This window comes from Rhinolophus sinicus, chromosome 14 (assembly GCF_057876585.1).
Source record: "Rhinolophus sinicus isolate RSI-liver-muscle chromosome 14, RSI-T2T, whole genome shotgun sequence".
Taxonomy (NCBI): domain Eukaryota; kingdom Metazoa; phylum Chordata; class Mammalia; order Chiroptera; family Rhinolophidae; genus Rhinolophus; species Rhinolophus sinicus.
This window is the reverse complement of record NC_142514.1, coordinates 22,757,057-22,771,539: the sequence shown is the minus strand read 5'-3', so window position 1 is coordinate 22,771,539 and position 14,483 is coordinate 22,757,057. Positions and strand designations below refer to the sequence as shown.

The 14,483-nt window shown below is 47.8% G+C and overlaps 1 protein-coding gene across 15 annotated transcripts in view; it reads left to right on the top strand.

Moving 5' to 3' along the window:
- Nucleotides 1–14,378, top strand: part of PHC2 (polyhomeotic homolog 2) — a 98,480-nt gene extending 84,102 nt beyond the window's left edge. For all 15 annotated transcript variants that reach the window (XM_088790999.1, XM_088790996.1, XM_088790991.1 and 12 more), the window contains 6 exons: nucleotides 4,156–4,358; nucleotides 6,065–6,194; nucleotides 7,100–7,214; nucleotides 8,199–8,340; nucleotides 9,270–9,546; nucleotides 12,927–14,378. In XM_088790999.1, the coding sequence (XP_088647125.1) occupies nucleotides 4,156–4,358; nucleotides 6,065–6,194; nucleotides 7,100–7,214; nucleotides 8,199–8,340; nucleotides 9,270–9,546; nucleotides 12,927–13,081 (1,022 nt within the window). In that variant the 3' untranslated portion in view covers nucleotides 13,082–14,378. The remainder of the gene's footprint in view (nucleotides 1–4,155; nucleotides 4,359–6,064; nucleotides 6,195–7,099; nucleotides 7,215–8,198; nucleotides 8,341–9,269; nucleotides 9,547–12,926) is intronic.
- The last annotated feature ends 105 nt before the right edge of the window (nucleotides 14,379–14,483 follow it).

The window sequence follows — 14,483 nt, the reverse complement described above, 5'->3', positions numbered from 1 at the left end:
CTCAGCAGATGGCAAGTCGCTTGTTTTGAGACTAGGGAGACCAGTACCCTACATCCACAGTGAAGACTGAGACCGTGGGTTCCATACATTCCAGCTGAGCAGATACTAAGTATCTGTCGTACACTGGACATTGGGTTAGCTTCTGAAAATATAGAGATGACTAAGACATAGGCCCCTGCCTAACGAAACCCTCTCTAGCAGAGGGAGCAAACCTCAAAGCTGATCATTTCACAAACAAGGCCCCTGGCTGGTCCTTGTTCATCCTGGCCCCCTATAAGGGCTATTTCTGTCAGAGCCTATTAATGAGACCAGAATTGAGAAGCAACCTACAGGTTGAGACATACGTTATGTAACATCTCCCACAGAACTTACTGTTTTGTTCATTCTGATCTGAATATTTGGGCCTTTGTGGTCAGCTTCAGTTAAAGGCTAGATTCTACCTTTCCCCAACACCACTAAAGTTTAGCTTCACTGCCCTCCTGCAGCCTCTCGAACTCATGGTGTCCTGGCCGTCACCTTTCAGATTTAGGTGCCTAACTCTATATAAAGATGTTCAAGACCCCTGGGAATTCCTGGCATCCCTTATAGCCTAGGATTGGTCAAGAGAATTGAGTAAGGAAGAATTCCAAAGATAGAGTATTGCTTTGTCTCTGTCTTTTATCTGGCCTCAGGGTCAGCGGGGCAGGTTTCTGCAAGTTCCCCTATTAAGCTGCTTTCCCCCAAGCAAGCCGAAAAGCAGTCTGGGAGAACTGGGAAACAGATTAAATTAATCGCTGTGTGCTGAGCCTGGCAAGGGGTGAGATTGTGTTTGGTCATTCCAGAAATAGCCCAAACTCCTCTGTTACTAAAGCAGATGATGAGGTATTTGCCTACAAGATGAATGCAAAGCGCAATAGCTAGAACCTTAGTATATTCATAAAATAATCTCCCTTCTGTCCCTTGGATTCTGTCTCTCCTGTAACCTGCCCTAGACTTACCATGGGAGTGATAGTTTCTGATGTTATGGTGAAAGGGTTTATCCGTGTGTTGGCTGTCCGGCCTATGAGCTGGTGAATATATCTGTTCACTACTGTATTTGGCATGAGGAAAGAATCTGACCTTAAGAGTTATCCCGCCTCGCAGTGTGCGTTAATAGGCACAGATCTGAGGCACGGGAAGGAAGGGATGGAGGGGGAAGAAGAGGAGTCAGCAAGGATAGAGAGAGCCCATAAAAGGAGACGGGATCAGAGGCTATTTGGTGAGGAATATAAGTGAGAAAAACAGGAGGTGGGAGTGATCCCAGGCTTCAGGGAAGACTGGATTAATTTCGTAAAAGAATTATAAACTAAAGCACCTGCGCTCTGTCAGGAGTGTGATTGTTTAAAAAAAAAGAAAAACAAAAATCTTACCAACCTGATCTCTTAGATCAATACACTTGATTATTATGTTAGCATTGAGTGGGTAGACTTTTTAAAAATGCAGGCAAAGAAGACCTAGGATGATGATGAACTTGAAACCTTTTATATAGAAATAGGTAAAAGAGCAGAGAGAGTTTGGCCTGGAGGAGAGAGGATATTCTGGGGTCATTAGTGACATTCTTCGTGACACCAAGAGCATTTCTTGAGCATTTCCTAATGTAGCACTGCACTGCTAATCATTATCTCATTTAGTCCTCAGAGTGACTCTATAAGGAAAGTATTATTATCGTCCTTCTTCTACAGCCAGGGAAACAGGCTTGGAGAGAGATGAGGACTTGCCCCTAATTCACTTGAGTCATAGAGACCAGTCTCTAAGGCAGGTCTAAGCTCGTGTGTTTGCTCATTATGGAAATGTGATTAGCCTTGTTCTGTGTGGTCTTAAGGAACAGAGCCAGGATAAGTGGGCAGAAATTAACAGAAGATAGATTTTTGCCTGATTATAAGGAGGAACTTTTTGATTGAACTGCCCAAGATGGGAACAAAGTACAGAGGTAGTGAGTTCCTTTGTTACTAAAGGCATTTAAACAACTGCCAGAAAAATCATTGAGTTGTGGGTGTTACAGAGCAGGTTCAAGCATTGTAAGAGTTTGAACCAGACTTTATACTTTTGATTCTGTAATCTGTAATCAGAGACTATTTTACTGGGCTCTAATTAGAAGGAAATAGCCATCATCTAAAAAAAAAAAAATTTAACTTACATAATAAACTTTGCATTTTAACATTTATTCATTTTAAATAAAATATGTACTGTGTCTTTCAATTTTTACAATAGTTTTTAAAGCAGAGAAAATGCAATTATGTCAATGCAGACTTACATATGTAACATTTAAAGTCAGAGAAACTTAATTGATTACGTAACTCAGTCCTAGTTATTCATGGGTTGTTAGGAAAGGTTTGTTTTTGTTGTTGTTTTTCAGTTCCCAAACACCTTTACAATTTAGAGAGACTAATTCCAATAAGGGCGATGGACATTTTTCATCTTTGCAGAAAAGCCAAAGCTGTTAAAAAATTTTTTTCAAATGACTGTAAACACTTATGGGAATTTTTTTAACTTGCTGGTATGATTGTCACAAACAATACATTTTTTTAAAAATTTCATCAATCACATTTCTTGAATGACTTCTGCTCAGCTCTGAAGTTTATTATAGTTGAATTATGAAGATCTGAGTACTGCAGGCATGTGTCATTGCCAACTCTTTTTTTATCTAAAAAGATTTATTGTGGTTTGTTGAGCATTAGTGCAACTGGTAAGAAAATGCACCAGTTATAAACTTTTCCTAAAATGAGTTTATTTTGATTCTCCATGCTGCATAATTAGACACTATGAATTCCTGCTCCATGGTGGGATTTAGTTGAGTTTGTTTGTTTGTTTTCTTGTTTTTTTCCTCCATGGTGGGGTTTTTGATCTTTAATATGAAATAAGAGCATCTTCATGTAGTTTTATGAAAAAATTACTGAACTAATAAATTTATTGAAATTGTTTTAAAAGTATGTTAACACACACACACTGGGTTATACTTAATAATCATAGGTTTGTTGCAATAAAGAAATGGCTTTTTCTTCCTTTTTTTTAGGAAGTTCTGCGTTAAAGGCAGCCTCAGCTCACTGGGCAGTTGGTGGTGGTAGAGAAGGAGAGGGTGGAGAGAGAGTTACAGAAGTGAGCTGATGAAATCCTGCACCTCTAAAACAACTCGTGAGAGGTGCTGTTTGAAGTGGAGGCCCATTGTGGTGAGGTCCTGTGTAGACACTTGGTCAGCACTGTTAGGTCTTTCAGAGGAAGGTGGGGCACCGAGAAGGAGAACTTAGGAGAGGTTGTCCACAGAGGGATGGAGGCAGGGAGTCCCAGGCTGGCTGAGCATCGGCTTGGATACAGAGCTGAGAACTGGACAAGAAGCTTGATTGAGAGCACAGGACCAGCAGTAACAGCATAGAAAACCTTAACTCGGCCTAGTAGCTTCCTTGGTGGAAAAACAGAGCACGTGTATGTTAGCGCAGTGGCCGCTAGTAACCAGTCTCTGAATAGTCAGATCTATTAGGTTGGTGCAAAAGTAATTGTGGTTTTTACAATTACTTCTAACCTTTTAAACTGTAATTACTTTTGCACCAACCTAATATGTGACTGTATTTACTTGGGGTTTGGTCCTCAAATGCCATTTGTATTGCTAGCTCGAGGTCAGTACTTTGACATTTCACAAGACACTTAAAATCAAACCCTTTTCCAAGAAACATCACAGAAGTTTCATTTAACATTCCCCAAACCACATTACACCCCAAGCCCTCTGCCTAGTTCAGCTTTTCATCCTGGTTTTAGATACTACCTTGAACACGTTTTCTCCCTTGAACTGAATGTTACCATATTTGTCCATATCAATATTGACCGAAGCCTTAATTCTTCAGAGGCACAATTCTTGTCTGTTTAACCTGGTGGAACTATTCTTTGCACAGTTGGGAAATTAAGGAAAGCTGCCAGCTGATTAGCTGCATGGTTGCACAACTGATGGCAGTCACACGTGGCAGTGTGTCCATTGACACTGCACCGCTGTTAAGTAGGTCGTTGAAGGAGGGGACTGCTTGGTTTGCATTGTCTTTGGGCTTCGCGGAAAACGCCAGGCATGTGCTGAGTCCCTGCTCGCCTTCTCCTGGCCTGGACCTGGTTCTCACCTCCCCGGCTTGTGTCTCCCTACTCTCCCTTGTACAGAGACAGGGCAGGGCATTGTTCATGCACTGACCGACCTCAGCAGCCCCGGCATGACCTCAGGGAACGGAAATTCTGCCTCCAGCATCACCGGCACTGCCCCCCAGAATGGTGAGAATAAACCACCACAGGCCATTGTGAAACCCCAAATCCTGACGCATGTTATCGAAGGGTTTGTGATCCAGGAGGGGGCGGAGCCTTTCCCGGTACGGACTACTTCTTTTCCCCTCTTTTTTCTTTCTTTTCTTTGTTTTTTTTTTTTTTAAGTATATTTTGGATGTGTATTAGAATATTTTTACGTTTCCATGTAAAATTTCCAAAAATGTAAAAAAAGTTGTTTTTTCCTTGCTAATTTTCCCCCAAAGGAATGTCAGAGCCATTTTCTTTGTAGGATTATCTTCCTAAGGTCCAGAAGGGGCTGTGATTAGGAATAATTGGCAAGACTCCTTGGTTAGAAGGGTCCACATACAGACTCAGCTGTGTACCTCCTGGTGATGTGTGACCGCCCTGGTTAGAAGGGAGTTCACCTTGGAGTGTTCGGTGCAAGGTGGTGGACTTTGGGAAATGAGGCCCTGTTCAGTTTTGAATGCCAGAACCTCCAAATGGCAAAACTTTGGCTGGTTAGAGAACAACAGGAACCTATGTAGAAGAAAATTCTCAAGACATATCTGAAATGAAGAGAACAGGGATGTAGCCTGAAGCTTCTTTCCTGGGGACAGAGCCTCCTTGAAAAGGCGTGAATGAGAACGAGGGGCACTTCAGAAAGGGTATAGCCAAGTGTCTCCAATTAAAGCATAAGACCAAAGGGCAGCATTAAAGAATCAAAAAAATGGCTTATTAGAACAAAGAAGCCAGAGCTGAGTCTGCTCGTCGTGGCTTGCTGAGGACAGGTGGTACTGCTCTGTAGGTGGGAGGGGCCCTGAGCCAGGTGCACACTAGCCCCTCTTGTGATAAAATTATCTGGCTGTTAGAGGCATCCTGTCTTCATGTGATGCCATCTGCCTTTTGCCCATTCTTTGGATCCACGAGCGGTTTGACTAGTCAGCAGAAGACTCTAAGCTTGATTAACTGAGAGGGGTGACCTGCCCTTCTAAAATGTCCTCTTTCCCTCTGGTGGTTGTTCAAGGCCTGTGGCAAAGAAATCTACCTGGAGCCACCTTAGCGATAAGTAGCTCTAGCCCTGTCACATCCCTTCCCTCATTAGGCCAGGTCCTGCCCTTGGCCTCCTGGAGAGACACCACAAACCAGCTGATCTCCCAGGGTTGATGCAGATTCCAAAGCATCCCCAGCATCGCTCTAGAGATCTGGCCACCAGGCTGCCTGAACAAAGGCAACGAAGCGAGGACCAGCAGAGTGAATTAGCCAGTCTGGGATCCTGACAACCACAGAGGGCATTTGCTCTGCAGCCCGGAGTCCATTTTTTCCTGTTCTCCTCCATGGCTGCCTGTACCTATGGCTTGGGTAGGGCAGTAGTAAGGTAGAGAACAGTCAGAAATCAAAAAGTAGTTGCTAAGTCTCTCTGTCTCATACGTAAACTCACACACAGCCTCAGCTGTATTCCTGCTTGGTGACGTGTGAGCAGTGGGTCCTGGCACCTGTTCTGGCAGTGTGGGAAACCTGATCTCTGCCTCCATCTCTGCCCCTTAGACACTGGGGAGAGTAGATATTTTCCTAACCTCCTAAGCCGTCTATTGGTCCTGGACTGAAGCCATCCCTATACTTCGGTATCCACTGGCATCTTGCCTCATGAGCTAAACAGCAAAATAGGCCTTGAGCAGGGCATACTGGGATGATGGTATAGGGGCTGGCATCTGTACCTGGATGCTTTATACATGTAATTTTGATGAGGCTGGATTGCAAGGAAGCATCACCCACCTAATCCTCATGGCCTCCGTGTCACCTTGTCCTCTAGGTGGGACGCTCGTCCCTGCTGGTGGGGAATCTCAAGAAGAAGTATGCACAGGGGTTCCTGCCTGAGAAACTTCCACAGCAGGATCATACCACCACCACTGACTCTGAGATGGAGGAGCCCTATCTGCAAGGTAAGCCTCAGACCCTGAATGCTCAGGCCTCCTGATTTGGCCGGGCAGGAAGTCAGCCAGGCTGGCAAGGCAGGCCTCACACATTTCCTTTCGTGGTGTCCATGAAGGAACTCTGAGTCAGGGAGTGTGTAAACATGTCAGCCTACTAAACATTTCCCCCAGTGCCTTCTCAGCCCCTACCGCTAGGAAACTGACAGGAGAAGTCCCTGCCCTTGGGAAACTGTTTGTCCCCTGCCTCTCCTCCAGCCCCGCTCCAGCCAGCCACAGGATTCCAAGAGTTCCTTTTCCTCTGTGAGTCATTGGCAAGTTGTAGGACTGGAGGAGTGGCACCAGGCAGGTTGTGCCCTTCCTTCACTGCCCCAGGAGCCTGCACTTGACTGGAGCCAGCTGTGAGGCACAGTGGCAGCCAGGCATGGACTGCACTTGCCACATGAGCCACTGACTAAATGGGGGGAAGGGGCCTACGTAAGTTACAGAACTCCTGGGTTCTGTTATCCAGGTCAGCAGCTAACAGATCAAGGTAGGGTGGTGGGATTCCAGGTCAGCTGTGACAGCACCCAGAGTGTTCCTTCCCTCTGAGCCTCCTGCTCTCTTCCAGGATCGGGAGGGGTGCGGATTCTTCCCCACCTGTGTTTGCCTCAGGCTCAGAGCACTTAAAAGAAAAAACATCAGTGTCCCAGGTTCATCCCCAGACACCATTGGGTACTTTCCAGGGAGGGAAACAGCCCTCCCAAAAACAGTGATGAAGGAGGTTTGGCATTTCCACGCTAGACTGCTGCTGCGCGTCACAGCTATGGGAACATGAGGAGGAGGCAGAAGAGAGTCAGGAGGCCCCTCGGTGGGGCTGTCAACAGTCCTGTGGGAATTGCTCCTTCTCCACACTTACCAATTTCCATACTTTTCAGAATCCAAAGAGGAGGGTACTCCCCTCAAACTCAAGTGTGAGCTTTGTGGCCGGGTGGACTTTGCCTACAAGTTCAAGCGTTCAAAGCGCTTTTGTTCCATGGCTTGTGCAAAAAGGTGAGTGGCCTCAGCCTGCTCTGGTGCCCAGCCCCTTGACTTCCCTTCCTCAGGATTGCACCCCGGTGTCCTGCTCCTGTCCCACCTCCCTTCAGTGACAGAGGCCCCAAGAGGCACTACGTGCGGCTTATCCAGCTCCCTATTTCCTGGGCCTCCTGAAAGCAGCGTCATGACACTGATTCACTGAAGAACCCCTACGAGTTTTAGCTTGGCTGGCCCTCTGGGTCCCACTGGCACCTGTCCTCCTTTCCTGCCCACCTCCTTAGGGTCAGCCCTCCACCAGGAGCTTCGCCCAGAGCGCTGCTAGTGCACATGTTGCCTTCATGAGCTTTCAGCCAGCTTGCTGGCGAATGATCATAGTGAAAGCCAGCGTTACTTACTGAGAGCCTGCCATGTGTGGGGCAGTTTGCTAGACAGTTGATGTGCATTATGTCATAAAATCTCTAAAATAACTCTGAGGCAGAGTTATTGCTGTTGTCCTCTTCATATACTTCGGGAGCTGAGGCACAAAGGATAAGTAATTGTGCCTGAAGTCATAGAACTGGGGGTTTAAACTCATCTGACTCTAAAGCCCTACGCAATCTTGGTACCAAGGTGGAAGAGAGGGCTGCCTTTGAAGCTCTTAGCCCCCAAAAGAGAAGAAATCTTTAGGCCCCCAGCCACAGGTGCTTGCAGGCCAACTGGAGTCGGGCTGTCCTCGGCCCTCATCCCCTCAGGTGGTGCTGGAGGGAATCGGCACCTTTGCAGAGATCTGCCAGGCTTCTCTCCAGCAGGACAACGGACAGTAGTTTGTCCGCACAGGTAGTACCTGTAGTAGAATGTCAGCGGTGAGTTCTGCCCAGTGACCCAACTTGTGTCAAGTGAGGGATTTAGGATTAGAGCAAATAGACTCAGATTTTGCCAGATAGCTTGGCTGCACTCACTCTGCCTGGAACCCATACACCCTCCGACTGCTCTGACTTCCCTTGTCCCCGACTCTGACAGGTACAATGTGGGATGCACCAAACGAGTGGGGCTTTTCCACTCAGACCGGAGCAAGCTGCAGAAGGCAGGAGCCACAACCCACAACCGCCGTCGGGCCAGCAAAGCCAGTCTGCCCACGCTCACCAAGGATACCAAGAAGCAGGTGAGAAGGCTGGCGGAGCCTAAAGCTCCATCCTCACAAGCCCCCTTCTAACCACCACCCAGGACACCCACATTCCTTTTCTGCTGCTGACATCAGATTTCTCCTAATCTGTCATATCAAGTCTTCCCCATGTCCTTCATTTAGACCTGTGGATGCTTATGAGATAACCTTCCCTTTTCAGTGATCTTGTCCCAACATGACTCCTCCCCTTCCAGTTTGCCTCCACCCATGACTTCTGGAGCCATGGAAATGAGGTCTCCCCTGCCTGGCTCTTCTGGCTACTTCCTGTATTATGTGGAGGGCTAGGTGAGAAGGCAGCCTGTGCCCTTGACCTTCCCACTGCGTTGCTTCCTTGAACATTACAGCACTAAGTTCTGGAAGGTCTCTGCCAGGAACATGGGTGTTCATTCATCAAATATTTTTTTAGCACTAGCTATATGCCAGGAATTCTGTGAGGCGCTAAGGCTCTAAGTTGCGCTAAAGAAACCCACAGCCTTGTGTGCTGCTCCAGAACCTAATGCGAACTTTGCCTCTTGTTATTGTTTTGGTGTACACTTCTTTAAGAATCTGGTAAGATTCTACTCGTATGTCTAAAATGTACACACAGGGAATTTCACATGCTGTTTCTGGTGATTCATTGACCACCTCCTGAAACCCATAGAACTCAGGTTTCAAACCCCACATCTAGAAGGAACAATGGACAAATAGATAATTACACTCAAGTGTAATACATACTCCAATACTAACTAGAGGGACTAACTCTGCTTGGGGTCAGAGAGGGGACAGCAGAAGGTGCTTTATGCTCTAGGAACTCAGATAGGTGGTGCTAGGCCAAGTACAAAAGGGAAAATATACCTGCCTTCGCCCATCACTATGCTAGAGATGACTGATTCCCCATCCTAAAGAAATCTGTTTCTCTCTGCTCCCAGCCAACAGGCACTGTACCCCTTTCAGTTACTGCTGCATTGCAGCTAACACACAGCCAGGAAGACTCCAGCCGTTGTTCAGATAACTCAAGCTATGAGGAACCCCTGTCACCCATCTCAGCCAGCTCATCCACCTCCCGCCGGCGACAAGGCCAGCGGGACCTGGAGCTCCCCGACATGCACATGCGGGACCTGGTGGGCATGGGGCACCACTTCCTGCCAAGCGAGCCCACCAAATGGAACGTAGAAGATGTCTACGAGTTCATCCGCTCTCTGCCAGGTGAGGCCCTTGGAAGTTCTGTGCTTGCCTGGAATAGGAAGGAATAAGGAAGGGAGAGATCTCATTCCCACACCAGGAAAGATTAGGCAACTCAGTTAATGACTCAGCTTCCGGAACGGGGCTGCAGAGGTGAATAAGATGAGGTTTCTGCTTATAAGAGCTTACATTCTAGCACAGAACACAGACCGTAAATAATATTTTACAGCTATAATTTGATACATTTATTGGCATGGTAAGTGGTTTGTGTGGAATGCAGAGGTGATAATGTAATTAACCCTTGGTCTCCTGCAGCAGGTTGGGAGGGGATTCAAACGGGAGTGTAGGAAATCTGTGTCAAGGAGAACATCAAAATGAAGACATTTAAACTGAATGACAATGGACAAATAGGCCCTGGCCAGATGGAGAGAGTGCCTCGGGGAGCAGCTTGAGCAGAGGCGTGAAGACGTGACAGCGCATAACGCGGAGGAGAACCCCACATAACCCTGTGTGGTGGAGTGCAAGTGGTTTTGAGGGCTAGAATCTAGAAACAAACCTTGAAAGACAAACCTCACATCATTCATGGATACTTTCAGTGGGATTCCAAAGCTTCTCTACTGTTTTTCCTGCCAGTTTCACCCAGCCACTGGCCAGGTCAGGTATTGACTAGAGTGGTGAATAGTGGGTAAGAGCTTCTGAGTCAGAACTGGGCTCAAATCCTGCCTCTGCCGATTAACCCAGTGTATTAATTACTTATTGCTGCATCCCCCAAATTTGTTATCACACAGTTACTGTGGGTAACTCAGGAATTCGGGAGTGGCTTAGCTGGGCAGTTCTGCCACAGGGTCTCTTATGAGGTCCTGATTAAGATGCCGGCCAAGGCTAAGGTCATTTTAAGGCTTAATTGGGGCTATAGGATCCTCTTCCCACTCACATGACTCTCAAGTAGGGTATGGCTGTTGGCAAGAGGCCCCACTTCTCCACATGGGCCTCTTCAGAGCACTCATGCTTGAGTGTTCTCATGACATGGCAGCCAGTTTTTGCCACAGGTGGTGATCCAGGAGAGCAAGGTGGAAGCCACTGTGCCCTTTATGATGTAGGCTCAGAAGTCACATGCAGTACTATCACTTACACAGTATCTTATTGGTCACACAGGTCAACTCAGTTCATTGTGCAAGGGTACTCATGAGGGCATGAAAGGGAAGCAAGGATTATTGGGAGCTATGTGGAGGCTGGTTACATAGTTCACCACTGGCCCCCAGTGGTTCATGTTCCTCCCTCATACAAAAATATTCCCACCCCCTACCGAACTGCTCTTGAGTCTATCCCATGTACAGCAGCAGTTTGAAGTCCAGGATCTCGTCATCTAACTCACATCCAGGCACAGCGGAGCCTCCTTGGATCTAATCCTCAAATACAGCTCCTCTCAGTCTGAAGGCCAGAGAACTAGAGTTAGGTTATCCATGCCCCTCCACAAACCCAAGATACATTGGGATAAGTAAAGGATAACCGTTGTCAACATCCCCATTCAGACAGGAAAACAACTGAGAGGATGGGAGTCACTGATCCATACCAGTTCTGAAATCTAACAGGGCGCACGTCAGCATTTCCTTGATTAGGGCTCACAGCCCGGGAGTGATTCTTTTTCACTCTTAGTTCCACCCTCTATGTCTGTCTTCTGTTCCCATGAAAGCTAGCCCTGAGTTTTCAGTCATTCCCTCAGCCTACTTCCAGCTGCTTTTTACGTTGTATTATCTCTGATCCTTTCAGTCCAAGCAAGCAGTGTTTCTGCCAACAATTGTCTTAAAATGTTTGTGGGTTTCCCATGTATCTTATAGGGGCTCATTAGACAAAACCCGTACTTGAAAATGTCTTCAAGACAAGCCTTCGTCTGCATTGGGCTTCTTCTGAAGCTTAGGGACAATGTCCTTGATAGTCGTACAAGCCCTGCTGTTGAATGGAGAGAATCTATGAAGCACGTCCATAAAATCCTTAGAGAGCCTTTTGACTGAATAGTTCTCTGAGGCAGCACCTTAGATCTTGCTGAGATTTTAAAAAATTTAAGTCACACCCTTAGTGTTGTCTGTAGGCCGTTGTCTTGACCATGCTCTGGGTTTGATTTTTGCCTATAAACCATTTGGTCATTTTAGCATCATTTGCCATCTGGAGAGGCTAGGGATATTCAAAAGCAGCAAATCCTGGCTCCTTGATGTTGAACAGTTTTCCTTTATCTTACTCCTCTCATTTCGCTGTAAGGAGCAGAAGAAGCCAGGCAACACCTTCAACATTCTGCCTAAAAATCTCATTAGCCAGATCACTGAGTTCATGAGGTACATTAAACTTAGCGTATTTCCACCAGCAACAGGTTGCTGAGTTTTCCATTTCATAGCAAGAATCCGTTTCTTTCCAGTTTCTGGTAACAGTTTTCTCACTTTCCTTTAAGGCTCCCCAGGAGTTTCTCAAAGGCCATCAGACTTCTACTTAGTCTGTCAAAGTGCACATGCGACGTTCACTGACACTCTCCCAAAGTCCTTCCAGTGCCTGGCCACTGTCACTTCCAAGGCCACACCCACATTTTTAGGGTTTGTTATGGCAGCACCCCTTCTAGGTACCAAAATCTACATTAGGTATTTTGTTGTGAAACAGGTTACCCCAAAACATGGTGGCTTAAAACAATAATTATTATTTCAAGGGTTCTGTGGGGTCAGGACCATGGAGTGGCTTAGCTGGGCAGTACTGGGTTGGGGTCTTTTACGAGGCCTCAGTGAAGATGTCAGCCGAAGCTGCAGTTGTCTGAAGGTTTGGAGCTGGGAATTCACTTCCAAGGTGCCTCGCGTACATGGCATGGGAGGCTGGCTGTGGGCCAGAGGCCTTAGTTCCTCTCCACGTTGGCCTCTTTAGAGAGCTGCTTGAGTGTCCTCATGACATAGTAGCTGGCTTACTCCAAAATAAATTATCCAAAAGAGCAAGGTATGCCCTTAATGATCTAGTCTCGGAAATCACATAGTCACTACCACATGTCTTATTGATCTCTCAGGTCAGCTAGTTCATTGAGGAGAGGGGTCTTGAACAGGTACATGCATGAATAAGGAGGTGTGGCTCTCGGGGCTGTCCTGGAACCTGGCTACCTTGGGCAAATGACTTAGCCTCTCTCCGGTTGTAAAGTAAGAACAGTAGCACTGGGGTGGCCGGTTGGCTCAGTCAGTTAGAGCACGATGCTGATAACACCCAGGTTGTCGGTTCGATCCCCACATGGGCCACTGTGAGCTGCGCCCTCCTTAGAAAAACAAATACCAAAGGTGTGGTTGTGAGGATTCAATGAGATGATGTATCTAATGTCCAGTGACTGCCAAGAGTGAACACTGATAGCTCTGATTGATACTGTCTGGTGCTATTCCCCTCAGGCTGCCAGGAAATAGCAGAGGAATTCCGTGCCCAGGAAATTGACGGGCAAGCTCTGCTGCTGCTCAAGGAGGACCATCTGATGAGTGCTATGAACATCAAGCTGGGGCCCGCCCTGAAGATCTATGCTCGCATCAGCATGCTCAAGGACTCCTAGGGCTGGCCAGGGTAGCCAGGATGCGGGCCCAGGACGCCTCCTCCCAGCTGAGCAGAGCCAGACAGACATTCCTAAGGGGCCCAGACATGGGGCCAGTCGGAGGGCAGGGGCTCTCCCTATGGGGCGTGGCTGGTGAGGAGGTCTTGGCATCTCCTCGATGGCTCTCAGGGGCCTTTCTTTTTCTGGGAGGGGCAGAGAGGTAGGTGGCACAGACGATGGGGCTTTATGCTTGTAAATATTGATAGCACTGGCTTCCTCCAAAGTCCCAATACTCTAGCCCTGCTCTCTTCCCCTCTCTCTGTCCCCCATTTTCCAGGGGGTATATGGTCAGGGCTCCCCAACCTGAGTTGGGTTATTTCCAAGGGCAGCCATCAGGCCTGGATAGAGGCCTGGAAAGCCCTTGCCTGCCTTCCTCCCACTTCTTTCTCCAGGCCTGGCTAACTCCCCTGCTGCCAGCTTCTCCCCTTCAGCTTGTTTCTAAAGCGCCAGGTGTTTTCCCCCTTCACCCTCTGCAGGTGGAAAGAGAGAAGCTGGGCCCAGTTTGGCCATGCCTGCTGGCGCAGACGCCTTAACGCTGTGTGTGTGACTGTATGACTGTGTGGGAGCCTGGACTGACAGATAGGCCAAGAGCCACCCTCTGGCATCTGCAGGTGTTTTGTAGCAAACAGCCACTTAGTGCTTTGTCCTGGACTCCACTTAGCCTCAGGATGGGGAACAGAAAAGAAGGGCAGAGGCAAGGTCAGAAAGCGATGGCGATGTTCCTTTCCAGACTTGTCACAATGTCTCTGAAGCCCCTTCCCCACACTGTGAAGTCCCCCTGACTGCCCTGCTGTGTCACAAATAGCATTAAGGAAGCTGCCAGTGGGCTAAGCACATAGTCCAGTGGGTGGGCTGGGTCAGGCTGAGCCTCCTGTCCTCACCCACCCAGCCACCCACCCTGGGAGCCCCAGTGGTGGGGCCCAGAGAACATCTGAGGGGACAGAAGAGCTGGAGTGACCACTGACACGAGGAAGGCAGCCTTTGACCTCCCACTCCCACACGTTGCCTCTCGAACTTGCTAGCAGCAACTTGAGCTGTTGCAGAGGAGGAGGCAGGGCAGGGCAGGTAGGGCGAGGGCCTGCTTCTGACTCACTGTCCTGCGCAGGTTCCCGGGGAAGAATGGGCCTCTCCCAGGAAGAAGGTGGGCACCTTTCTCAGCTGGTTCTATTCCCCACTTACACCCCCAGGCAGGGTTGGAAATGAAGGACTTTTTTAACCTTTTGTTTTTGTTTTTTTAAAAATAAATCTGTAAAATGTTTCTTTGTTTGTCTTTCCTGGGCACGCCTGTCTCTGCAGGTATAGATCCTGAATGTCTACATGTCACCCATAAGGAGGGGGTGGTGGCTGGGTGGGAGAGGGATCA